Source organism: Panthera leo, chromosome E1 (genome assembly GCF_018350215.1).
Source record: "Panthera leo isolate Ple1 chromosome E1, P.leo_Ple1_pat1.1, whole genome shotgun sequence".
Classification (NCBI taxonomy): domain Eukaryota; kingdom Metazoa; phylum Chordata; class Mammalia; order Carnivora; family Felidae; genus Panthera; species Panthera leo.
In genome coordinates this window covers 1,812,638-1,838,372 of record NC_056692.1, presented here as the reverse complement: position 1 = coordinate 1,838,372, position 25,735 = coordinate 1,812,638, and the positions used below count along the sequence as shown (strand labels likewise).

The 25,735-nt window shown below is 59.6% G+C and overlaps 1 protein-coding gene across 1 annotated transcript; it reads right to left on the bottom strand.

Moving 5' to 3' along the window:
• Positions 1–2,425: 2,425 nt before the first annotated feature.
• On the bottom strand, positions 2,426–25,695 carry PELP1 (proline, glutamate and leucine rich protein 1). Its single transcript, XM_042916097.1, has 17 exons — positions 25,424–25,695; positions 16,586–16,650; positions 16,100–16,205; positions 11,309–11,458; positions 11,073–11,144; positions 7,295–7,354; positions 6,898–7,048; positions 6,623–6,752; positions 6,413–6,500; positions 5,939–6,027; positions 5,731–5,847; positions 5,482–5,629; positions 5,218–5,377; positions 4,564–4,619; positions 4,238–4,444; positions 2,673–4,106; positions 2,426–2,568 (listed from the first exon to the last, which is right to left on the bottom strand). Exons 1-17 carry the CDS (start codon positions 25,670–25,672, stop codon positions 2,476–2,478), a joined length of 3,375 nt encoding a protein of 1,124 aa, XP_042772031.1. The 5' UTR covers positions 25,673–25,695; the 3' UTR covers positions 2,426–2,475.
• Between the last annotated feature and the right edge of the window lie 40 nt (positions 25,696–25,735).

Genomic DNA, 25,735 nt, shown 5'->3' with positions numbered 1-25,735 from the left:
CCGCACGTTGTCAACTCCTCCCTCAGACGTTACCTAGAAATCAACCACTCGCGCACCGACTCGGCCTCCTGGCCGGCGCCCCTGCTCCCAGCCGGACCCTCACCTGCATCCACTTCCCCAGAGCGGTCAAATCCTATTAGGTCGCCTGCCCGAACCCTCCAAGCGGCCTCCTCTCATCGCCGCCCGCTCCTGCCCCCACCCTCCACGCCTCACCCCGCCCTCTCGGCCCCTCCGGCGCCCCTGGGTTCCTTCAACACCCTGAGAACACTCTTACCTGCTGTGCCCTCTGCCCTCGGCCCGGAGCACCTCCCCACCCCGGACAGAGCCCTGCCGCCCGCCCGCTCCTTCGGGTCCGTAATGACCATGGCCTTCTCAGCGAGACCCTCCCGGTCTGTCCTGCTTCCCACTGCGCACGCCCGCATGCAGTCGCAGTAATGGGGGGATGCGCTCTATAAATCCCCCGTTTAACGTCTGCAAATTCCCGTCCAATCTTAACAACACACGCCGCACCCCTTCCCCTGTCCTCCGCTGCACTCGGCCCCACCTGACACACGCTCATTTACAGTCCGCCCCCCACACGCACCTGGAACGTAAACGGCCGAGAGCAGGGCAGCGATTCTTAGACGTTTTGTTCACGTCTGTGCCCCCGGCTGGCGACGGCGCCCAGCGCTGTGCCAACATCAAATCCTGGTCTCAACGCCGTGCCCTAGTCACGCAGAGGCAACCACGAAGGGACACGGGGGAGGCCGCCCCGTCGCTCCCCCACGCTCCGCACTCCTTCCAGAACCTCCTGCCGTCTAGAACCACGTCCGAAGTACACGGCAACGAGAACGCAGTGCCTACCACGTGACTGGCACTCCGCGTGTGACGAGGAAGCCCACGGCTCGGCCAACCGCACTTAGGCTAAGTGAGATCGCGCCCCGCTCGGGGGCAGATTAAAGGGAAGCTTGGGCACGTGCGCTTGTGCGCCGCAGGAGTGCGTACACGACCACGGTGGGGACGCGCACGCAGCCGCGGCAGGAGCGCGCACGCAGTCACGGTGGGGGTGGGACGGCGCACCCGGGCGCGGTAGGAGCGCGCACGCGCACACGGTTGCGGCAGGAGCGTGCGCGCGGTCATGGTGGGAACGCGCGCGCAGGGCCGCGGCGGGAGGGCACGGGTCAGGCTGCCCTCTGCCTAATTGAAGGGCAGGCAGGGACGAGAAGGCTTTTGAACAAACCCGAACCCGCCGAGTTCTGAACCACATGAACGTATTTTCTACTCAGCACACAATTTAAATCATAAAACTTCTGTGCCAGCCTCTTCCTCGGAGTCAGTGACAACTTTACTTTTCTACAGTTTCCAGAATTCAGGGTCTTTCTATTTGTTAAAAATCACCACTGCAGGATTCCTGCACCTTCGTCCTTCCAGTGGTCCGTAAGCCTCAAGCGGCCTTCACCTAAAAACCTCGTGAACTTGAAACAGCAAATAAAAAGAAAAAGCACAACTGCAGAACACGTCTCAAGAATGAGGAAATCTGAATATCACAGTCTATATACATTGTTATTTAATTGCTGTTACTTTTCTTGGGTTTGATAGTGGTATTGTGATTACACAGAGAAATCTCAGGAGAGAGAACGTTGAAGAATTTAGAGGTGAAGGGCCAGGTCTGTGTGTATGTGTACACATATATATACACGCATATATAGACACACAACGGGATACTACTCAGCGATGAAAAAGAATGAAATCTTGCCAACTGTAGCAACATGGATGGAACTAGAGTGTATTATGCTAAGCGAAGTAAGTCAAAGACATACGATCTCACTCGTGCAATTTGAGAAAGCCCCCTCACACGTGCACCCGACAAGGCCCCATGTGTTTCAGGGGACCAGACACGGGCCGGGACACATCCACGTCTCAAGATGGGGGAGGAAACCCCTGAGGAGGGTGGACACAGCCACCGGAGACCCGCAACAAGGTTCGAACCGCCTAGAAGCCACGGACCAGACCCCTCCGTACCCTTCCCGCTTCTCCAAGTCCTACCACATCCCTCAGCCTTTCAGACCAAGGGGGCAGGTGTGCAGGCGAGCGTGTCTACAAATTCGCTCATGAGGACGAGGACACGTAGGACGGCCACACGCGGACAAGCAAGGCCGGGTCCTCTCACCCCTCCCGGTCTCACCCACACGGGCAGCCCGGCTCCGGGCGCAGCAGCGGCAAGAGTGCGGGGCAGATCACAGAAAACCCCGGCCCGGCCCCGTTGAGCAAGAGGACAGTCCATCGCCCTCTCGGTCAGCGGCTCCTCTTCTGGACAGCGGAGACCACAGGACGGCTGCGCAGACGCGTGGGGAGCGCTACGGGCACCCCTGCGGAGCCCAGTGGACGGCGGGGCTTCTGGACGGGGACACGGTGGTGTAAAAGGCAAGAGAAGCAGCAGTCGATAGCCGAAGACACAACTTTATTGGAAACAGGAGTGGGGGGCGCAGGGGAAGACTAGGACTCAGGCTCGGGGGCCGCTGGGGGCTTCTCGTCATCAGGGGGACAATCGATGAAGTCAGCCAGCATGGCAGCCGTGTCATCCTGCTCCTTTCGGGGCAAAGACACGCGATTAGAAGCGGTCACACGGGGAAGAGCGGGGCGGCCGAGGTCGCCAGGGCACCCGCAGCCCCCCGCCCGCCCGCCCGCCTCACCTTCTCCTGCAGGGCCGCCGTCTCTGCCTCTGCCGCCGCCTCCATTTCTTCGGCCGCAGGCGTCTCCGGTGGGGGTGGCACCTTGTCACCCCCGTTCTCAGTCCCCTCTTCCAGCAGGGGCGGGGGAGCCGAGGGCTCCTCCTCCACCAGCTCCTGGGGCGGCGGCCCGGCCGGGGGGCTCCCCGCTTCCCTCTGCCCCTCGCCCTGGGAGGGGAGCACCTCGGGGGCCAGCGTGGGGGCGGCCTCGGCCCCCGGCTCGTCCTCGGGCCCGGGCTCCTCCACCTCCAGCAGCAGCCCGGGCTCCACTCCGGGCTCGGGCGGGGCCTCAGGGGGCTGGGCAGGGGGCAGGGCAGGGGCCGGGCTGGGGGGCGGAGGGCCCCCTTCTTCGGCCGGGCCGCCTGCCGGGCCAAACTCCACCTCTTCCAGCTCCTCCAGCTCGTCCTCCTCCTCCTCGTCCTCGTCCTCCTCTTCTTCCTCCAGCTCACCTTCCTCCTCCTCAAACTCCTCTTCAAACTCCTCTTCCTCCTCTTCTTCCTCCTCAAAATACTCCTCTTCCTCCTCCTCTTCCTCCTCGAAATCCTCCTCCTCCTCCTCTTCTTCCTCCTCCTCTTCTTCCTCCTCCTCCTCCTCCTCCTCCTCCTCATCGCTGCTGTTGATGTTAATAACTGTCAAGTCTTCTTCCAGCGCGGGGGGTCCTCCGCCACCAGGCGGCCCTTCGGGGACCAGCTGGGGTGGCGGCAGCGCCACGGGGCCCGGCACGGGGGGTGGCGGTGGGGGTGGGAGAGGCCCCGGGGCCGCGGGAAGCTCTTCAGGCTCCTCCTTGGCCGGCGCGGGAGGGGAGGCTGTCGGTGGCCCGGCCGGAGCTGCAGGGGGGGGCGTGGTCCCTGTGGGGGGCGGGGGCGGCAGGGGCGGCAGCCCCTCGGGCACGATCACCACGCTGTCGTCGGAGTCGCTCTCCAAGGAGATCTCCACGTCGGAGGCCTCCTCCTTATCATAGTGAACAAAGGCTGGCCTTGGCACTCGGCCCCCGAAAGTTTCATCTGGGGGCACGGCCGGTGGAGGGGTGCCACTAGGGGCAAGGACGGGGTCGTCGTTTGAGCCTGCCCGGTGGTTCTCAGGGCCAGGCAGGAGCCGGGGGGGTACAGACACCAGGCCGGGGACAGACAGGCCTAAGTGGTTGGCTGTGGCTGGAGGCCCGGGGCGTGTGGGGGGCATGGGGCCCACGGAGGGCATGGGGCCCACGGAGGGCATGGGACCCACGGACGGCATGGGGCCCGGGGGGTGGAAGGGTGGGGCCCTGAATGGAGACGGGGCCTCGGGAGGGGGAGCCGGGGCAGGCGCGGGACAGGCAGGGCCCATGGACTGCAGGGGGGGAACGCGGGGGTGGGTCAGAGCGGCACAGGTCACCAGTGCTTCTGAGCAGAAGGACGAGACCTGAGGAAAGACGAAGGCAGGCGTGGCATCAGGGACAGGACAAGGGTTCACGGCCCCAGAGAGGGCGGGCCCGTGGCGTCAGGAACAGGACACTCCCGACAGCTCAGGGGTGGGCTCAGGTGGGCAGTTACCTCCAGGCTGTCCTCTCTCTGGCCCAGGGAGAAGGCTTGCAGGGCACAGGCGAGGGGAGGCGGGCAGCGGGGAGACGGCGCCAGCAGCAGGGCCAGCAGCAGGCGGTACAGCTCCCGGCGGCAGCGGGAGCTGGTATATGGGGAGCTGCCCAGGACCTCGCCCTGCTGGACCCCCATGACCAGGGGGAGCACCAGGTCGTGCAGTCTCTGAAAAGGACACGGAGCGCACCTCGAGACGTCGCCAAGCCCACCCGAGCCTTGTCCGGGTCTGCACACCCCACCTCGGGGGGCAGCCCCCGCGCACGGCAGCGCCCGTCTCCACTGACCCTGTGAGTCTCCTCCTTGATGAGAGGCCCGCACATGAGGACGGTCCGGCTGAGGCCTGGGGGAGGAGAGGGCGTCTCAGGCGGGCCAGTGGGGCTTCCGCAGCCCGAGCCGGGCGGTGGCCCCGGCCCTGCCTGCCTCGGTCGAGTCGCTGGGCTTCTCGACAGCACACCGGGGGGTCACAGGAGCGCCTCCGGCGCCCAGGGCCACAGACAGCACGGGCAGGTGGGGAGGCGCGCTGCGCACGCACGCGCGGACGCACTCGCAGACGCGGGGAGAGAGACCTTCCTCTCCACGTGGCGGGTGGCGGGCCGGGCGACACACAAGACCCAGAGGAAAGTCACCCTCGCACCACACGGTACCGACTATGCTCCTGCTTCCTGATCGGTGACAACGAAAGCAGAAAGCCCCGCTGAGCAGCCTGCTGGGGGGGGGGGGGGTGGTGAGTGGGGGGGATGCAAGCTCCGAGGGCCAGGGACCCCCCAACTCTGTGCTGCGGCAGCATGGGGTAGGTAGCAGAGACCCTGCGGGAGCAGGAAGAGCCCGGAGCCCCATGTGACACAGGAGCCCAGGCGTCCGTAGCCCCGGGCCGGCCCTGGGCCTTACGGGCACCGCTTCAACAACGGCCCCAGGCTGCCGGGCACGGCCTCACCCACCTCTCAGCGCGGCCGCGCACACGTCGCTGTTGGCGTTGCTGTCCCCCTTCCGGTGCCCGGGCGGGGCCGTGGCCTCCCCCACATCCAGCTTCAGCTTCTTGGGGGCGCTGGGCTTCCCGGACTGCAGTCCCCCATCAGGGCTCCCCCGGGGGCTGCGCAGCTGGCGGAGGAGGGAAGCGGGAGTCACACACGTGGGCAGACACAGAGATTAGGGAGCAGGGGCACGGGGGACGGTCCCCGGCCAGGAGCACGGGCCTCGCTCACCTTGAGAGCATCGGCGGGCGGGGAGATGTCACTGAGCAGGTGGGAGAGCAGGGCCTCCCCCGAGGCGCCCCCCTGCAGCACTCCCGCCGAGGCCCCGCACACCTGCACCCACAGATCTAACACGGCATACACCTTGGTCCGCACGGCACTGAAGGGCGAGCGGAAAGAAGCCCGTCAGGGGGCCGCCGGCCAGGTCCCCTCGGGGCTCCCGGCCCACCCTCCCCTCTCTACCCCTCCTTCGCCGGTCACCTGTAAGGCCTCTCCTGGCCCGGAGGGAGGGCATCCCTGCCGAGGTTCCAGGCATTGAGGACCTGGGGAAGCAGGCGGCTGATCAGGGCCCCGAAGCGCAGGAGGCGGCTTCCACACCTGGGGGCGAAGACAGAACAGGGACCCCGTTCTGGCCCCGCCCCTTCACGACACCCCGCCCCTTCACGACTCGCCGCCCCGTCCCACTCACGCGAGGATGAGCGCGGAGAGCAGGTCCAGGGCGTCCAGGTGGATGGAAGGCAGGAGCAGAAGACGCAGGGGACCGTCCCCGAGCAAGCTCTGCAGGACACAAGGCAGAGGGAAGGCGCGTGCGCGAGGGGAGGGGGACCGCACGCGTGTGCACACAGGGAGGAGCCCGCCCCGCGCCACAAACCCGTCCCCGGAGACAGACCCCGGAGAGAGGAGGGGAGGCACGGCTGACCCCGGGTTCGCCCTCCCCTAGGGAAGCACGTGCCAGAAGCATTCCTAGAAATGTGAGCGAACCCACTGGGATGTGCACGTGTGTCGCGAGAAGCCCGGGGAGCAGTGGCGTCTGCACAAGAGGAAGGCGCTGGCCGGCGCAGCCTCAGGGAGGCCCCGGTTTGGGGGCTTCGCCTCCCGCATGGCCCTCCCAGTCGCCCCAGTCCCGAGGAAGGGCCGCGGACAGAGCACGAGGTCCACTCACGATGTTCTTGGCACTGATGCTGAGGGTCCGGCAGATGATGTCTAGGATCTCCTGCACGGGGACGGACACGGGAGCCCCAAACTCAGAGCTGACGGGAACGAGAGCAGGGACACCCTCAGCACGGGCTCCCCGACGGGACCCCCTCCCTGGTCCTCTGCCTCCTCCCCGGGGAGGATGACCCCCCCCCCCCCCCCACCCTCACTCACACACCTGAGCAGGAGCCCCAGGCAGCGTGCCAGGCCCGAAAACCTGTGCCGAAGCCGGAGGAGGGTGTGGGCGTCACCGTCTTCCGAGGGCGCGAGCAGCACATCCAGCCCGGGGCCCTCACACTGCACGGGGGCTGTGCGGAAACATCGGCACTTCGCACCCCGACGTCCTTCTTCCGTCCCCGTCCCTCTCTCTCACGGGAGGTGACCCATGTGCTGAGCCGCACCACCCCACACCGCCAGGCGCCCCTCCCGGGCCCCTCCTGCGGCAGCCCCTACCCGTGTCCGCTCCCTCGTACAGGGCCCCCAGCAGGCCATGCAGGGAGGCCAGCAGGCTGTGCAGTTCCTGTTCCCAGCTCTCCGTGTGCTTCAGGCCCTGGGAAAAGCCGGCCCCCAGCGAGGGCAGCCTGGCGTAGCACTCACAGGCCAACTGCGGAAGAAACGCCAGAAAGCAGTCAGACGGGAATGTGGCCCAGCGCCAGGGCCACCCCCCGACCCCAATGGGCCAAGAAAGAGAGCTCGGAGGGGAACAGGAAGGGATGGTGGGGCGGAACGCAGATGGGGTGGGGAGGTGACGTCACAGTCCAATGGCAGTGACAGCAAGAAAAGCCAAGGAAGAGAGAAGAAAGCTCCAGCTCAGGCCCCCAGAGTCTCCACCCCCCTCCTTTCCCTTTACCTGCTGGAGCTGAGGGCTCAAAGCATCCACGCGAGACAAGAAGAATGAGGCCAGCTTGCCCTGGGTCAGGGGACAGAGAGGAAGAGGCTGGTGAGCCAGCGCCCAGGCCCTTCCGTCCCGCAGACCCAGGACGCGAGGCAGGCTAACGGGCTCCGTGCCTGGAGTGCACCCGCTCCGGGGTCCAAAGACATCCCGAACACAGCCCTCACCCTCAGCCTGCCTCCCGTTTGGCCCCACAGACACTGGGCTCCCTCCCACTGATTTCTGCAAAACGAGGGTCCTCTCCCTCAGGCCAAAAGGACGCGGTCCTGAAAAAGCGGCAACCACCACACTCCCACCCCTGCAGCTGAGACACGACGACAGGTGCACGCAGGGAAGTGTGGCCCCAAGCCGAGGTGCAGAGGTGCGGAGGTGCGAGGGCAGGGCAGGGTCAGGCAAGAGGAGAAGGCAGTGTGGCAGGGCCAGGTCCCCGCCCACACGAGGCCTCACTGGGGGGCCACAAACTCTCTGGGGCCAGAATCGGGGCCTGGGAACATGGCAGGGAAAGATATATCTTTATCATTTTCAACCCGTAAGTGAAACGCAGGGTTTCTTTCCGTTATAAAAGGAGACAAAAAGCCACCGTGCCGTCGGCAGTGCCCCTGACGGTCACCGGCAGAAACCGCTTGTTTTCACAGCACATTCTATTTACAGGCGTCCTGAAACATCGCTCCGCTGATCTGAAACATCGGCAGCTATTAGGTCCTGTTATCTGATGCGTTAACGACGAACTACACGCTGCTCCATCACAACTTTTTAAAACTCCCATTCTGATCAGAATCGGTTTCCCTTGCAATTCCACGTATTTTATGGCTGTGAAAACACTGGCACAAACGAGGGCAAGAACACACTGACGTGAGGGCACAGAGAGAGGGGACGGACCCCACCTGCAGGGGCAGAGTCAGGAGGACACAAGGCATCAGCAGGGGCAGGGGCGGGCTGGCCAGGCTGAGGGAGGGGATCCACCTGGGGATGCACGTCAGGAGCAGACGCGGCCTCCACCCCAGGCCGGAGGGTCCTGTGGGGGCGGGGCCCCACGCACACAAGGGTGAACTTGCGGGAGAAAAGAGCGGCTGTGGCGCCAGGCCCTCGGCAGGGCCTCGCGGATGGAAGCGGAGCACGTGGTTCGGAAACCAAGCAGACGGCTCCCTCCCACCTGCCCCGTGGCGAGCGCGGTTCTCGCCGACCGGTCCCACCGGGACGGGGACAGCGCTCTCACGGCCGGTGTGGCGTGGGAGGGTTCGGAACACTTCACGGAAGACGGGAACCGCCCGCGGGGGTCTGGACTCCCCGGCCCCCAAGGAGGACATTTCCTGGAGAGCGGCCAAAGGCCCAGGTGCGCTGGCGCCCTGCCCTTCTGGTCACCTTCCCCGAGATGCTGGTGCAAAAGAGCTGGGCCGAGGCCAACGCAAGTCTGCGTATGCGATCGCGACAGAGCACAGCTGAGGGACGCGGCTCTGAGCAGGAGGCTGCCCCAGATGACCCAGCAGGCCAACTACACGATGTCTCACTCGGGAGAGCGCACGCGCGCACCCACGCAAAGGGCGGGAGCCTCTCCGGGGCTTACTGTTCCGGCTCATCCCGAGGAACTACTCGCCCGTTCGGCGGGGGGGGGGGGGGGGGAGGAGAGCCTCCGGGGGCTGACCTCACAGACTCGGGAGGCTAGAGGCACGTCATCTGGGAGGGGTCATCCCGGACTCGGACGCCGCCACTGCCCTGGGGCGAGCCAGGGGACAGACGGACACTCCAAACAGCACTTATCAGTTCCCCAAGTACAAGCCGCCCTGGAGCCTCTCACAGATTCTTGTCTGGAATGTGGCGTCCACGGGGGGACGGTCTCCAGATGACATTGTGTTCTCAGTGAGCCGGAGGCAGGGACACAGGGCCTGGAACATCTGGAAGTCCTGCTGTGACCTTTGGAAAGACACTCAAAACGCAGGCCAGAACGTGTCCCCAAGGCTGTGGATTAGCGTGGATGACTGTCCTCTCACAGAGAGATCAGAGGCACCCACGCAGGGTCCCCTGGCGTCCAGCCCCCCGACTGCGGGAGTCCAGCAGGCGGCGACACCCCAGCTCCCGCCTCGGGGCACAGGTGAGGGCGGGGGCGGGAGGACGCGGGCCCTCAGGAGCCGCACCAGAACGGACACCCGCCCTGACCGGTGGGGGCTCGGGGACAAACACACGGCCTGCGTGGTTCCAGACGCTGACCTACAGAGTCCTCCGGAAGGAAGGCAGTTTTTACTAAACTCAGCACAACTCAGGCTGAACTTTATAAAAACAACCCAACTCGACTTTAGAAAAATCTAGCAGTTGCTCCAAAGGCCGTCTTGACAAAATCTTGCCCTGACTGCCCAGAGATCCCGTCACCTGCCATCAGGGTAGCCTGTGAAAACCCAGACTGATGAGGACCTGACCCCGTGTCACTGAGAAACAGCTCGAGGAACCGGTGCTACCCTAACCCTAACCCTAACCTAGCCTCGGCGGACACGCTCCCGGCCCACGGCACGTCCGCCCCCAGGGCTCCGCGTGGCCCTCCCTCCCCCAGCCGAGACAGCCGACCGGAGCCAGCAACCCCGTGGATGCCTATCCCCGTGGAAGCCTATCGGCTCATCCAGGCTACATTCTTAAGAGCTTCTGGGGTCTCTCCCGCAGGAAAAGCACCGGCTCGAAGGGCCGTGCACCCGCCCTGGCTTCAGAGCTACGAGGCTTACAGACCTGACGGGTAGGTCGGGGAAACCGCTCCGGGCCCGCGTCCTCGTCTGTCTCACTCACCGACACCAACCCCCCCGGGACCACCGCCGTGACAGGGTGTCCCGTGGCCGCACTCGGCGGGTGCCGCCATCAGTTGTCTCGCTTTCCTTTACTTTCTCGACTTTCTCGCAGAACCAGGGGATCTTACTTTCAACGTAAGATCCCCTAACGGCAAACTCCCCTAACTGGTAACGATGGCGGCCGACAGGCAACCACACCACTGAGCGCACGAGGGGCCACCAATCTGCCACGCATTCCAGTTCCCTACAGCTCTGTGCGTCCCTCTGAGTGGCGGGACGCCCGACGGTCTGCCGAGCAGCGCGGAGTATGACGAAGGAAGAAAAACCACAACGAACGGGCCACCCGTTCGTTCCCGGGTACGAGGCTGGCGTCCGAGGACACGAGCTGGTTACGCGGCCCTCTTTAACGTACTGCTCTGACACAACGTGTTGTTACTGTGCCTCCTGGACAGTAAAACTGCAGTTCTCTCCCTGACCTCTCCCCTCCCCTGACCCACTGATACCCTGCCCACGTGACCTAGTAAGGCTTCGTCGAACAGCCGCCTTGCGCGGGTCATGACAGCTTGGGGGAAAGGGTGGGGAAGGGACAGAGAGCTCAGTCAGGAATACAAGTTGATACGGGGAAGCGAGAAGTCAGGAAGGCTTCCTGGAGGAGATTACGCAAGCTTCAGGAACAGAGTACGGCAGGAGGGTAGGAAGGCGGGGAGGGCAGGGTAAAGGCACAGAGGAGGAGGGCAGAAGGGCCAAGTCAGGGTTAACAGCCTAGACTCCGGCCATAGACACGGGTTCCGAGCTTCCTCGACCTCAGGGAAGTTACTTCGTTCCTTCAGCCGTGAGGACGTGATGAGAGAGCATTTAAGCACTAGGAGGCGGCACGGTCACAGCTGCTCAGAACACTCCGCGACGCGACCCGACGCGACCCGACGGTCTGCGGTGAGACAGCCACCGCGCTGCGCACGATCACTTACCTTGAGAGACCCACAAGCCCGAGGAAAGTAGGTCATGCAAGCCTTCATCCCCTCCATCGCGGAGAGCTCACACTGTGGGCAGAACAGAAAGTGAGGCCGGGCCGGAGAGCCCGACGCGCCCACCCACACCCCATCTGCACGCCCCCGCTCCCCCCGCTCCGCCCCCCAATGCCCGCTGCCCTCCCGCTACCCCCCGCTCTAGCTCCACGGAGGGGAAGCGCTGTGAGGGCTCTCACCTCTGGCCTGAGGCCCAGCAGGGAGGTGAGGAGGCCGGGCAGGTGGTTCGTGGAGATGTCCCGGAAGAGTGTGGGCAGCTGGGCCGCGTACCGGAGTAGGTCCCTCAGGACGGCCACGGCCAGCTCCATCGTCGGGGGCGGGTCCTGGGACTGAAAGCAGCGACACCCGTGCTCCCAACCTCACCTCTGCGGTCGCGGAGAGGAGGCGGCGCGACACGGGGCTTCTGGGAAACACCACGGGGCAGGTCACCACCGGCAGCAAACCCACCAGGGAAAGGCGCACTGGCGACACGGGGCACCCCAAGGCAGCGCCTTGGTCCACAGAAAGGACGCGTGTCTACATGTCAGCATCACGGGCGTCTGGGGGCCCCGAAATCTGGGAACGCGCCTTCCAGAGCCCACTGACGGAAGTCTCAGATCCTCCCGTGCTGCGCGTCCCTGCTAGGAACGGAGAGGAGCGCTTCGCACCGAAGCTTCAGCCATAACAACACCGCCCCGTGTCGCCACGCTGGCTCCTGCCCGGCTCAGACCCACCCTGGACTCACGGAGGAAAACACCGTCTGGATCTAGAAGAGCTTCCCAGAAGAAGCAGGAAGCACCTCTCTCCCGCCAGACCAGAGGCCCCCGGCAACCGAAGCAGTAAGAACGCTTAGTGGGAAAGTGATGGCGGGGGGCCTCCTCCGGTTACCCCACCGCACCCTCCCCTCGACTGGAACCTTCTCCACCACTGCCACCGTCACAGAGGACACAGAAGCCCAGCCACGGGGATGCCCCCGGCTTCCCGCCGCCGCGACTCCCGTGCGAGGACCAGTCCCCTCTTCTCAGAACCTGACACCATCACCCGGCTCCAGGCCTGATCTCCGGCCAGTCCCCCCGAAGGACTCCCACGGACACTTAGCGGCACGCGGGTGCCCCCACCGGAAAACCCTTCTCCGAGCCCCTCCTGGCTCTGCCCAATTCCTCTCCATCTTGAAAGGATCGTCCGGCTTCCCGACTGCATTCCATCTCCCACTCGCTTCCCCACCCCCGGGTCAACCCGGCCTCAGAGTCCCCCGCTCGGCCAGAAGCACTTCCCGGGCCTCATAACCCAAGCTGCCAGATTGGAAACCAGTACTCGTCCTCGCCTCCCTCCACCTCGGAGGGCGTAAACACCTTCCCCATTTCCACACCACCCACAGTCCGGGTGTCCCCGCGAGCTCAGCCTCCCCCACCTGACCGCTACGTGTGGCGCGCCCCCGAATCCCGTGCGGGTCGGCACTCCAGGGCACTCGCACCCGCCCCCCCACCCAGCTTCAGCAGCCACCCACTGCTGAAGGGGGCTCTTCCCCTTCGTAAGACGCACCGACGAAAGCCCGCACCTGCTGAACCCCCGGGGTCACGCTCTGAGATCAGGGATACGCTTGCCAAGAGGGCTTCTGACCAAGAGGACGGCCAAGGCCACGAGCCCGGTGCTTCCACCCGTCCCCTACGAGCCTGGCTGCCCCCGTCTCCCCCCCGCCCCCGTGCCCTGAAATCCGGGAGTCGTCCCGGACACGTCCTCCCCTGAAGGGTTCTGCCATCGGGACCTGTCCACTGTGCCTCCGACCCTCTCTTGCACTCAATCTACTTCTCATCGTGTCTACGGCCTCTTGTCCAGTCCCAGCTACCCTGACGTCTCCCTTCTGCGTGGTCTCCCTGCCTCCGACCCGGCCCCCTCCTAGTCCCTTCTCCACACGGCAGCCCAAGCAACCCTTCCAAATGCAAATCCGATCACGTCACTGCCACCACCGCCTCCTTCTCCTCACCCCTACGCAAAACCTTCCATGAACTCCCACCGTTGCGAGAATAAACACCCAACGCCTTCACACGCCTATGAGGCCATACATGGTTTGGGCCCGCCCGCCCGCCTGCCTGCCTCCCCAGTCGCGCCTCGCCAACCCCACCCAGCCACAGCAGCTTGCTCAGCATCCTTCAGAGGGGCCAAACTTCTCTTTTCTCCCTTTCCTAGTCCAATCCGCTCCGACAAACCCTCCCCGAACTACTGGCCCTGATCGCAAAGGGGCCCACGTCACCCCAGCCCGGGCCACGCTCTCGTCACACCTTCTCAAGAGAACCGTGCCCTTCACTTCCGAGAGCACCCGCCGTCGTGCGTCATCTCACGCGCGTCGAATAGTTCTTGATTTTTGTTTCAAGTAGGCTCCACGCCCAACGCGGGGCCTGAACTCACAACCCCGAGGTTGAGAGTCATACGCTCTACCGACTGAGCCGGCCGGGAGCCCCGACTTACAATCATTCGAGCAAAGTCTCTTGGGTCACCAGACTCTACGGTCTGTGGGTGCCCGGTGCCTGTTTTTGCAAGGCCCACAAGCTAAAAACGACTTTTGCGTTTTTAAATGGGTAGGAAACAAACAAACGAAAAAAGGAACAAAACGTAACAACACCCATGTGTGGTCTGCACAGCCTAAAACACTTACCATCTGTATCACAGAACGTACAGAATTTTCCAACCACCACACGGTACACCTGAAACTGCTACGACACTGTAGGTCAACCGCACTTCGATAATACAGTTTGGGGGAAAAAAAAAAAAAGGTTGCCCGGGGGAGCATCTGGGTGGCTCAATCAGAGAAGCATCCGACTCCCGGTTTCAGCTCATGTCTCGGTCTCGGGGTCGTGAGTTCACGTTCCACGCTGGGCTCCACTGCGGGCGTGAAGCTTACTTAAAAAATAAAATAAGACGGAGCACCTGGGTGGCTCGGTTGGTTAAGTGTCCCAACTCTTGATCTCCGCTCAGGTTACGATCTCACGGTTCGTGAGACTGAGTCCCACGTTGGGCTCTGTGCTGACAGAGCAGAGCCTGCTTGAGAGCCTTTCTTTCCCTCTCTCTCTGCTCCTCACCTGCTTCCACTCTCTCTCACTTGCAAGATAAATTTTAAAAATAATAAAAATAAGTTTTTATTGAAATATATATTTTAATAAAACACTATTTAAAAAGGTGGCCCAAGATAGGATAAAAAACTGCCCTTCGGTTATTTTGTTGAGGGAGAAATCAAAGGAGTTACGTTGAAATGACGCACTCAAAATAACTCTTAACGATAAACAGCACGATCTAGAGAGCTTCTGAAGAAACAGAAATACAATTACGTTAAGGCCTTTGGTATCTACTCCGTATAAGTGTTTGAGAAAGTTTTCAGTAGTTTAAAAATTCAGAAGCTAATTAAAACTAGCTGAGATCTGGGGTGCCTGGGTGGCTCAGTCGTTCAGCGTCCGACTCTTGATTTCGGCTCAGGTGACGATCTCACAGTTCGTGGGTTCGAGCCCCCACATCAGGCTCTATGGTTAAAGTGTAGAGCCTGCTTAGGATTCTCTCTCCCTCTGTCTCTGCCCCTCCCAGCTTGCGTGCATGAGCGCACTCTCTCTCTCTCTCTCAAAAAATAAAAAACAAAAAAAATTTTAACTCGCTGACATTTGAAAGCTTTCACGTGAATTTACGACAGGATCCACAAACTACGGTACGTTTCAAGAGCAAGATGGATATAAGTATGCTTTGGTTTCAGGGGAAAATTAGAATGACCACAACTGAGTCTATTTAAGAAGAACATCCTTCACTCAGATACACGGATTTCTTTTTTTTTTTTTTTTTTTTAATTTTTTTAATGTTTATTCATTTTTGACAGAGAGAGAGACAGAGCATGAGCAGGGGCGGGGCAGAGAGAGAGGGAGACACAGAATCGAAAGCAGGCTCCAGGCTCTGAGCTGCCAGCACAGAGCCTGACGCGGGGCTCGAACTCACAGACCGCGAGATCATGACCTGAGCCAAAGTCGGACGCTCAACCGACTGAGCCACCCAGGTGCCCCGAGATACACGGATTTCTATGAAGGGGTAATCTGTTTAAGGCCACCACAGAGATAAGATTCATCAATCTGCTCCAAATACATCCTCTAAAAATATGAGTACCAAGTCATTAGAATGAACTCTTAGGGGATGGTTTATATGCTGTCTTTTCCAAATAAAAGTTGCTGTTTTTCATCATTTCCTCCATCTGTAAACATTCACTCCACAGAAAGCTCCCTGACCCCTGGATTCCAGGGACCATGAAGGCAGGGTTCAAGTCCGCCTTACCACTGTCCCCCAGAGCTCGGCACTCGGCCGCAAGTGCTCGGAACATGCTCACTGAAGAACCAGGTGGGGAGGCCATCAGAGGACGTAAGAGTAGAAAAAAAAATTAAAATGTTAAGAGAGGAAGAAAGGAGCAGCAAAAAATAAGAATGCTAACAAATAAAAACAAAAATAAAATACCGGGGAAAAGGAACTTTCGAGATGTCACGTGTTAGAAAGGCTAGCGAGGAAGTGCAAAGGGTCAAGGGTCGCGGGGTGCGAAAGGTCAAATGAATTAAAACAACCCCGTGGATAAAAATATCCAACGCAGGGGCGCCTGGGTGGCGCAGTCGGTTGAGCGTCCGACTTCAGCCAGGTCACGATCTCGCGGTCCGTGAGTTCGAGCCCCGCGTCAGGCTCTGGGCTGATGGCTCGGAGCCTGGAGCCTGTTTCCGATTCTGTGTCTCCCTCTCTCTCTGCCCCTCCCCCATTCATGCTCTGTCTCTCTCTCTGTCCCAAAAATAAATTAAAAAAAAAAAAAAAAAAAATCCAACGCTCTCCCGCAACGTTCCCACGTGCAGCCGTGCTCCCCGTTCGCGGGGAACCGCCAGTCCTCTCTGTCCTCACGAGCCCGAGCCCAGGCCCAGCGCCCACAGCGCACCGGGAGCACCGGGATGGAGCCGGGCGGGGGCGGGGCGGGGGGGCAGCCTCACCTGTAGGACCTGCTGGATGCTGCGAAGCCAGGACACACAGTGCTGCTGGAACAGCTCCGTGGGGCTCTCCCCCACCAGCAGGGACAGCAGACACAGCCCTTCGAACCTTGCAGGAGACGAGGGCGTCAGGACAAGCCCGGCCGCGGAGGAAGCTTGTCCTATGCTAACCGGGCAGAGCCAGGCGCTGCCGCAGACCCCCGGGCGCTCTAACTCCCGCAGCGCCGGGAGGGCTGAGGGGTGCGCAGTGGGGACGTGGGGGCCCGGGTGGTCCCACGGGGGGGGGGCTGAGGAAACTCGGGAGCTGGAAGGGGGAGGGGGGCACTCAACTCAAGGGAGCCCGTGGAAAGAACGAAGTCCTCCCCGCGCTGGGAACGGAGAAGTCTCCGGAATCCGCGGGGTGGTGACAATAGAGGGACAGAAGTACAGACGCACGGCCCACTTCCTAAGGAAACCTCCCCCTAGAGGAAGAACGGGGCGCACACTTACCGAGTTTTCACGGAACCGAGACGGGCATTGCTGAGACCCACCAGCGCCCCGACAGCTGAAAGGTTCTGGGGGAGAGAAAGCAGGGAAGCGCGTTGGGATCAGGATTCTCCCAACCCCTCTCGGCCCCACGGACCCTTTCCTGACGTCACACCTCCTCTGAGCCCGACCACCGTCCCTCAAGGAGTTCAGCCTCTGCCCGCTTTCCAGCAGCCGAGTCCCGTCCCGGCTCCCCGCCCGACAACGGGAGCGCCACACGGGGGCAGCCCAACTCATCCAGCGACCGGACTGCCAAGACGCGGCTCCCTCAGCCCGGTCACCCTGAAAGGCACCCGGCACGGACGAGACCCCACAAATGCTTGCTGATCGGACGCGGGCTTACCTGGGACCCCCTTCTTCCTTCACCCCCAACCCCTTCTGCTCCCGGCTTCCGGAGAGCCACTAAGGCCAACGCAGACCGAGTCGGCCAGAGTCTCCCATCCACGTACTCTGGGGGCCCTGAGAGAGGGGTGTCCCCCAGCCCTCCCACGAGTCATTTCCCGACCCCTGGAAGGCCAGACTCCCCTCACAGCCCCCGGACCCACGACCGCGCTCGCCGCTCCTTCTGCCAACAACACCTGCTCCGCACGGAGGCGGACGGAGGAACAGAGCTGGACAAGTTAGGGGCCCCGCTCTTGCGAAAGAAAACATTTACTCGCTTATCCTGCAAATATTCACCCCACATCCGCTTCACGGGGGACGCTGTGTTCGGTGCTGCAGAGCCGACGTTCTAGGTGCAGACGACAGAAGAGACACGGACACCCAGACGAGAAACCAGGCGGGATGGCGCGAAGCACCAGGGGGCCCGAAAGAGCGGACTCGGGAAGGAAAGCAGCGGCCGGGGAGGGAAGGGAGACGGCGTTCCGTGCGGAGGGGGTACCGAAGCCCTCGCTGAACCCCCATCTGGGCCCAGCGAAAGCAAGACACGGTCGCGCCCGCACGCGCTGCTGGGGAGAACGTCAACCGTCGGGCGGTTCCTCGCGAGGTCGTGCGGGCTCGCACGACCCAGCAGGTCCCCTCCTCGGCTCCTGCCCCAGCGACCTGAAAACGTGCGCGCCCGCACCTGCGCGTGAGGGTTCACAGCATCCTCCCCGAGAGCCGCAAGGTGGAAACCACCCCCCGCCCGCCAACTGCTGTACGGGAAACACAGTGTGGCGTGTCCACACGGCGGAGGGTCATAAAGGGAAGTTCTGAGACACGGGTGAACCTCTAAAAACGTCACGCTAAGTGAAAGAAGGCACATGTTGTAGAACTCGTTTACGCGAAATGGTCCAAGCGGGCAAACACAGAGACAAAACGTAGAGAGCGGCCGCCTCGGGCTGAGGGCCAGAGAGGGGCTGCGGGGAAACAGGCGGTAACTGCCAGCGGGTACGGGGCTTCCTTCTGGAGTGTTCTCAAATTGGTCAGAGCGGGGACGCCCGGGCCCGGCTCGGTCGGTGGAGCGTGCAACTCTTGATCTCAGGGTCGTGAGTTCGAGCCCCAAGGTGGGTACAGAGATTACTTAAAAATACAGCCTTTGATGATAACAATATCAATCAATAAAATTGATCGCGGTGACAGGTGCGCCCTGTTCTTCTTGGTAAAGGACAGCAAGGAGGTGAACTGTCTCAAGGAGAGTGCGAGGCCAGAGTCATAGAAGACGCAGGTCCCTGGGGCCGGGCCAGCGCCTGGCACCATGCAGGCACCTGGTGACTCTTACTCTGAAGAAGATAAAGACTGTGGCGGGGGGGACTGGGCAGAGGAGTGATATCGTCTGACTTTTGTTTTGTTTTGTTTTGTTTTAAGTTTATTTTGAGAGGGAGAGCAAGTAGGATAAAGACAGAGAGAGAGGCTGGGGCACCTGAGTGGCTCAGTCGGTTGAGCGTCCAACTTCAGCTCAGGTCACGATCTCACAGTTTGTGGGTTCAAGCCCCGCGTCGGGCTCTGTGCTGACAGCTCAGAGCTTGGAACCTGCTTCGGATTCTGTGTCTCCCTATCTCTCTGCCCCTCCCCTGCTCACGCTCTCTCTCCTTCAAAAATAAATAAATGTTAAAAAAAAAAAAAAAAAGAGAGAGAGAGAGAGGGAGAGAAAGAGTCCCAAGCAGGCTCCACACTGTCCGGTCAGAGCCCAATGCGGGGCTCCAACCCACGAACCGTGACATCGTGACCTGAGCTGAAATCAAGAGCCGGATGCTTACCTGACTGAGCCACCAAGGCACCCCTTGTCTGACTTATTTTTGAAAACGCAGCCCCAGGGCCGAGCTGCCTCGCTGGGTGGCAGACGCAGACAGGAGGAGGCCGAGACGAGGCTGCTTAACCAGCTCAGTACAGAGTCGAATTCCGGATGTACTCTGAAGGCAGAGCCCAAGGGTGTGCTGGCAAACGACAGGGGCGCGAGACAGGGAGACGCAGAGACAACGGAGGTTTGCTAGCAGGGGCCCCGCGGGAGGGGCGGGCTGGGTCACAAGTGTGGAACCTGGCTTCCTACTTAACAGCAGAATGGATGTGCCACACAGGCACCGGGCGGGTGGGTCGGGAGGGAGAAGGCTGGGTTGGAGCACGGATCCGGGAAGCTGTCGGCCACGAGACTGGGTCAGCTCTCCAGGGACAGCGCCCACGCAGAGGAAATCGGCCCGGGTTCTCGGACCGTCAATCATCCAGAGGTGGGAAGCAAGGAGGACCCGGTAAAGGCTGGAAAGGAGTGAGCAGAACGGGTAAAAAGAAATCAGGATGCTGTGCCGGAAGCAGAAGAAAGTCTCAAGAAGGAAGGAGGGGCCAACTGTATGAAATGCCTTGAAAAGGACCGCGGGGGGGGGGGCAACAATGACCTTTGAACTTCACACCCTGAAGAGCACGGGTGGTCTTCAAGAACCGCCACGGGCCCCTGCAGAGGGGTGATTCGGTGAAGGGGTGAGGCCGAAAGCCCCAGGAGAACGAGTTCGGGAGGTGACCACCGGAGCCAGGACTCAAATGAGAAGACGCTTACACGGACACTGAATCGCGGGGCAGAAGGCTGACAAGACACAGACGTGCATGTGATCTCCGCACGGCACACGTACCAGTTACAGACAAGCCACACTTCACAGTGAGGAAACCGGGCAGGTACCGTCCTGATCCAGTGACCGAAGTCACCACCACCGGTGGAGCGGCAGAGAGACACCATGTGCCCCCGATGTGACACGCCAAAAATGACACACGGCCGCATCATTCCTGCCGAATCCCGTTACCGAGGGGCGTCCTCAAACAGAACTGCCCTGCGGCTCTCCAAAACCGTTGTGATCGTAAGACGAAGAAACTGCTTCAGTTTATTTTTTTTTTGTTTTTTTTTTTAATGTTTTTATTTATTTTTGAGACAGAGCATGAGCAGGGGAGGGGCAGAGAGAGAGGGAGACACAGAATCTGAAGCAGGCTCCAGGCTCTGAGTGGTCAGCAGAGCCCGACACGGGGCTCGAACTCACAGAGTGTGAGATCATGACCTGAGCTGAAGTTGGACGCTTAACCAACTGAGCCACCCAGGCGCCCCAAGACTGCTTCAGTTTAAAGAAGACTAAAGAGGGGACACCTGGCTGGCTCAGTCAAAAGAGCGTGCGACTCCTGACCTCGGGGTTGTGAGCTCAAGCCCCACGATGGGGATAGAGTACTTTATTTTAATGTTTTTACTTATTTTTGAGACAGAGAGAGACAGAGCATGAGCAGGGGAAGGAGAGAGACAGAGAGAGAGAGAGAGAGAGAGAATGAATCCGAAGCAGGCTCCAGGCTCTGAGCTGTCAGCCCAGAGCCTGACACGGGGCTCAAACTCACAGACCGCGAGATCATGACCTGAGCCGAAGTCAGAAGCTTAACTCATTGAGCCACCCAGGCGCCCCTGGGGTTAGAGTACTTTAAACAATCTCAGGGCGCCTGGGTACCTCGGGAGGTTAAGCGTCCAACTCTGGATTTCAGCTCAGGTCATGATCTCATGGTTCATGAGTTCAAGCACCACATTGGGCTCCAAGCTAGCAGTGGAGAGCCTGCTTGGGATTATCTCTCCCTCTCTCTCCAGTCCTCCCTCTTGCTCTCTCTCTCAATAATAAACACATTAAAAAAAAAAAAAAAAAAAAAGACTGATTGTTACTTTAAAAATTTTTTTTAAAAAGAGACCTAATCCTAAGGGCCTGAATGGTCATGGAAAGTTTAAAAAAAAAAAGGGGGCGGGGGGAGTGCCTGGGTAGCTCAGTGGGTTAAGCGTCCGATTTTGGCTCAGGTCACGATCTCACGGTTTGCGAGTTTGAGCCCCATGTCGGCCTCTGTGCTGACAGCTTGGAGCCTGGAGCCTGCTTCAGATTCTGTCTCCCTTCTCTCTCTGTCCCTCCCCCATTTGTGCTCTGTCTCTCTCTCTCTCTCAAAAATAAACATTTTTTTAAAAGTTTCTTTAATAAAAAATTAAAAAAAATAAAACGTTGACATTTGGGGCATCTGGGGGAAAGATACACAAGAAGTCTATTATCCTTTCAAATTGAGCATAAACTTTAAATTATCTCAAAACGTGGGGCGCCTGGGTGGCTCAGTCGGTTAAGCGTCCGGCTTAAGCTCAGGTCATGATCTCATGGTTGGTGGGTTCGAGCCCCATGTCGGGCTCTGTGCTGACAGCTCAGAGCCTGGAGCCTGCTTCAGACTCTGTCTCCCTCTCTTTCTACCCCTCCTCTACTCAACGCTCTCTTTCTCTCTCAAAAATAAATAAACATTAAAAAAAAAAACAAATTTTTTTTAATTATCTCAAAACATCATTAAACAAAAGAAAAACGGGTGAAGAGTCGGAGGCGGGAAGTACAAACAATTCTTTTGAGGAGCGTTGCCATGAAGACGAGAGGAGAAATGGGGCACGAGGTGGGGACGGCTAAAGGCCGCCTGGAGCTGCGTGCGGAGGCAAGGCCCCGACAGAGAAGAAGATCGGACGAAGGAGGGGGCACGGGCTAGCCCTAGTGCACAAGCAGTCGCCGGGGCCAGCTCGCCCCTCGCCCCAGGAGGGAAGGCAGAGAGCCAGCTACGGTTACCCTGGCAGATGTGGTGGCGGGAGCCTACGGGACTGCCCGCCGACTGCCTACCGGCTCGGAGAAGTGGGAAGCAGGTGATCAGCTAAGACTGAGGGTGCAGAGAAGTAATCGGAGGTTGTCCAGGAGAGCGGAAACGTAGCAGGACTGCTGGGCAACACTAAGGGTCCGCTTGCCGTGATGACAGCCAGGAGTCTTAACTGAGACCAGTCAGCAAGGTTACGTGTTCCTCTCCAGCTATCCCGAGCTGCGCGGGCGTAGGCACAGAACAGAGTTGAACTGGACACAGACGTGGTATCGCCGGGCAAGCACGGTGTAGGGAGAGGGGCAAGAAAGTGATTATAATGGAATTTAAACCGGGTACGAAGAGAAGGGAGAATGTGACCGATAACAAACAGGTTAATTTCTTTCAAGGAGTGAGAAGTGCTAGGAAAAATGAAACGGGACAAGGTGACAGAGAACGTGCGGGACGGGAAGGACTGGCACAGGGTGGTCAGGAAAGACTCCCGCGAAACAGGGGCAGAGAAGCTGAGCCCTAAGGGAGAAGTTCACCTTCCCGGGAGTTTCACATCAAGAGGTTAGCGTGGGCGGCCACAGTCCAGACACACGGAGAGCTGTACGAGATGAGGCCGAGAGGCAAGCAGAGGTCACACAGGGTGGGGCCTCACGCAAAGGTAAATGTATGGTTTGGAGCGAGCATGCTGTCACCTTGTTGATGACGTTTTTAAGCAGACGGCGCGACTGGCTGCGGAACGCAACAGGGCAAAGCCCTGGGGTACAAGGCAGAATAAGACCCCTGTCCTTCTAAGAACACGCGGCCATAGGGGAAATGAGATCGGAAATGAGATCTCGGATTTGCTTCAAGATGCCCAGTGCGGGGGAGGGAGAAGAGCTGGGAGGGTGGCCATTAAACAATGTTGGTAAACGTTCATTGTTAAATTGGGGTGATGGGGACAGCATAGGATGGGATACTTCAAAATACTATTTCCTCTACTTTTGTGTAATCTGAAGTAAGTTCCCTACATCTTTTTCAATTACGTGTTAAAAAAAAAAATCAAAGCCTAGCCGTGTAGATGGGAGGGAAGGAGATTGTATACACGCGAAACGAATAAATAGATCACTTCAATATGGTCTAAGAATGGACAGTGAATCATAGGGTGGTTTGGAAAGGTTTCCCAAAGGCAGTGACAAATAAACAGAGAACTGAAACGATTTTTGTGGGGAGCGGGGAAGCAGGACAGGGAGGGATCCCGAGCAGAGACCTACAAGTACGAAGGCCAAGGGCCGAGAAAGTCCAGCTACTGAAGGATTTAAAATGTTTTTTAACATTTATTCATTCATAAGAGACGGACAGCACGAGCAGGGGAGGGGCAGACAGAGAGGGGGAGACACAGAATCGGAAGCAGGCTCCAGGCTCCAAGCTGTCAGCACAGAGCCCAATGCGGGGCTCGAACTCATGAACTGTGAGATCATGACCTGAGTGGAAGTCGGACGCTCAACTGACTGAGCCACCCAGGCGCCCCTGAAAGATTTTAAAAGACGGCAAACGGGATCAGAATTTTACTTTGGAAAGCTCACTCCGGGGGTGCCTGGATGGCTCAGAAGGTTAAGCGTCTGACTTCAGCTCAGGTCATGATCTCACAGTTCATGGGTTCGAGTCCCCCCCCCCCATCAGGCTCTGCACTGGCAGCGCGGCTTGGGATTCTCCCTCTCTTTCTCTCTCTCTCTGCCCCTCTCTGCCTCGTGTGCACACACACACACTTTCTCTCGATAAATAAATTAAAAAAAAAAAATTAGCTTAAAAAAAAAGAAAAAGAAAGAAAAGCTCACTGCAGCTGCTGTGTGAGAAATGGATGAGATACAACAGAACGAGGCAAGGAGACGAGGCAAGGAGACAAGTCAGGGGACTGTGGCTGGAATCGGTGCCAGAAACTGTGAACCAATCCAGCTTCACTGTGGGGCTACCGGGTTACCTGCAGGAAAGCAGAGTCATTGAGTGGGTCAACACAGACGGTCCAATCAGGGGATCTATCCGTCTTTCCAATAAGCTCCGGCCCATTTACTTTCCCTCAGTTCTCATCTCGACTGGGCTAGAAAGCCTCTGAGGGAAAAGATCATGCCTGTTTATCTGCCTAGGGTAGAGAAACAATAGCTAGCCCATAACAGATACTTGATAAAGGTCTGTTGAATACAAGTGTACGAGGAAGCTAAGAAAACCCGTGTACGGAGGGTCCAATATGAGACACACAAGCAGGAAAAAAGTGAAGGCAGAATATGCCACCCCCCCCAAAAAAAAGGCAACACAAGCAATATTAAAAGGGGTCTAGTTTTCCGCATCACTTTCAGCTTTGCTCAAAATTCTACTACACTTAGACACTTCGCAGAAAATAAGAAAGACGGTAAGTTCATGGGCTTAATGGGCACTTGAGGGAGGAGTGAAAACTTGAAAAGACAATGAAAGAAACCACGCATGTCTAGGCAGAATACATAATATTTCAGAAATGCCTAAAACCACACGAATTAGACGAGGAGGACTTAGAAGAGAAAACGCATCATCAGCTCCTGCTTCCAAAAGTGGGCTGAGATAGCAGAGGCCCAGTTCTGTCACAGTCAATAGCGAGGAGTAATGTTAAAATCAATGATGAGACTGTCCCTGATAAAAGTGGGGCGAAGACTGTAGAACCATCCAGCGGGTTGTGACCACCCTTTTCCTGGAAGGAAGCACAGGGCTGGGAAGGTCCCAGTAACGAAGACCAGTCAAGGAAGACCATCTTGAAGGATGGGTACAATCTGGGGGGGCGGGTTAGGAGAGGATGGAGAGGAGATGTTAAAGGAACGCCCGACGTTAGAAGACGTCATGTTGGACACGTTATGCATTCTTAGTGCCTTCACCTGGGCAAGAGGATGGGAGTTCAGGCGAGGATGGGGGCAAAGGGAAGGATACGGAAAGGAGTGGGCAGGTCTGGAAGCTAGTTAAATAATTAAAATCAACAGGACTGCATATGAGGCATGTGAGCAAGAGTTCAGGATGACATCTGGGTTTCTAGTTTGCAGAACTGCATGGATGTTAGATTCTCCCCTTAGTATAACCCAAAGGACCCTTCTAGGCCAGTCTAGAAAGCTCTGCATGACCTGCCCACCGCCTACTCACCTCACCAGCCTCATCGTGTGCACTCTCTTCCCCCACCACCTCTGAGGCCCAGACACAACGCCCTTCTTTTCAGTTCCTTCCTACCACATGAGCCTTCCACTGCCTGAACCGCTTCTCCCATTTTCTTTCCCTACCCAACCCTTACTCATCCGGGGGGTGGGGAGGGGTCTCAGCTTAGGGCCTCCGGAAAATCTCTGTAGTTCTCCAGGTTAGCTTAGGGGTCCCTACCATACAATTCTCACAGCGTCTGAAAACATTTTGCTCGTCGCCACTGCCATCTGTAAAAAGGCGCACCCTGAGCTCACCCCTTCGTAAGAGCTCAGTATCTGTCGACTACATTCACTCACGCCGTCGAAACAATCCCCAAAACCAGATACGCCGGGGCCTGGACTCGAACCCGCTCTTGTTCGAACCCGCTCGAAACCACCAAGAGCCTAGCGGTGGAGAAAAACGAGGCCCTTCCTGTTGCCTGAGTTTCTACCGACGGCTTTCCCAGGGCGTGAATGTGGCCCAGAGCGACACGGGCTCCGCTCTCCGCCCCAGGCCCCCTGCCCGCCACCTCCCCGGCGCGGCGCGGGGCCCCGCGACCCCGGACCCCGGGAGCTGCGCCCGCTTTCCTCCAGGGCCGCGGGCCACACTCACCTGGGCCCCGCCCACCGTCCCATGCAGCCGCAGGAGGCACATGAGCCCGGGCAAGTGCGCGGCCGAACGGACCGGGGGATGTACCGGAGCCACGGCGCTCCCCGCGCGCGGCTGCAGCAACCCGGACACGCTCTCCAGCAGCAGCAGGCGCAGACGCGGGCCCGAGCCCACCGCCGAGAGCCCCCCGGTCCCGCCGGGAACCCCGGCCGCGGAGCCCGCCGAGGGCCCGCTGAGAACGGCTGCCGCCATCTTCACCCGGGCTCCGTGGTGGCGTGGCGCGATGACGCAAACGCACCGCGACGGGCGCCGGGT

Coding starts and splice junctions, on each gene's coding strand:
- PELP1 (XM_042916097.1), bottom strand. CDS start 25,672: ATGGCGGCAGCCGTTCTCAGCGGGCCCTCGGCGGGCTCCGCGGCCGGG. Junction 16,651..25,423: donor GGACGGTGGGCGGGGCCCAG/GTGAGTGTGGCC, acceptor TCTCTCCCCCAG/AACCTTTCAGCTGTCGGGGC. Junction 5,378..5,481: donor CGCCCGCCGATGCTCTCAAG/GTGAGCGAGGCC, acceptor CTCCTCCGCCAG/CTGCGCAGCCCCCGGGGGAG.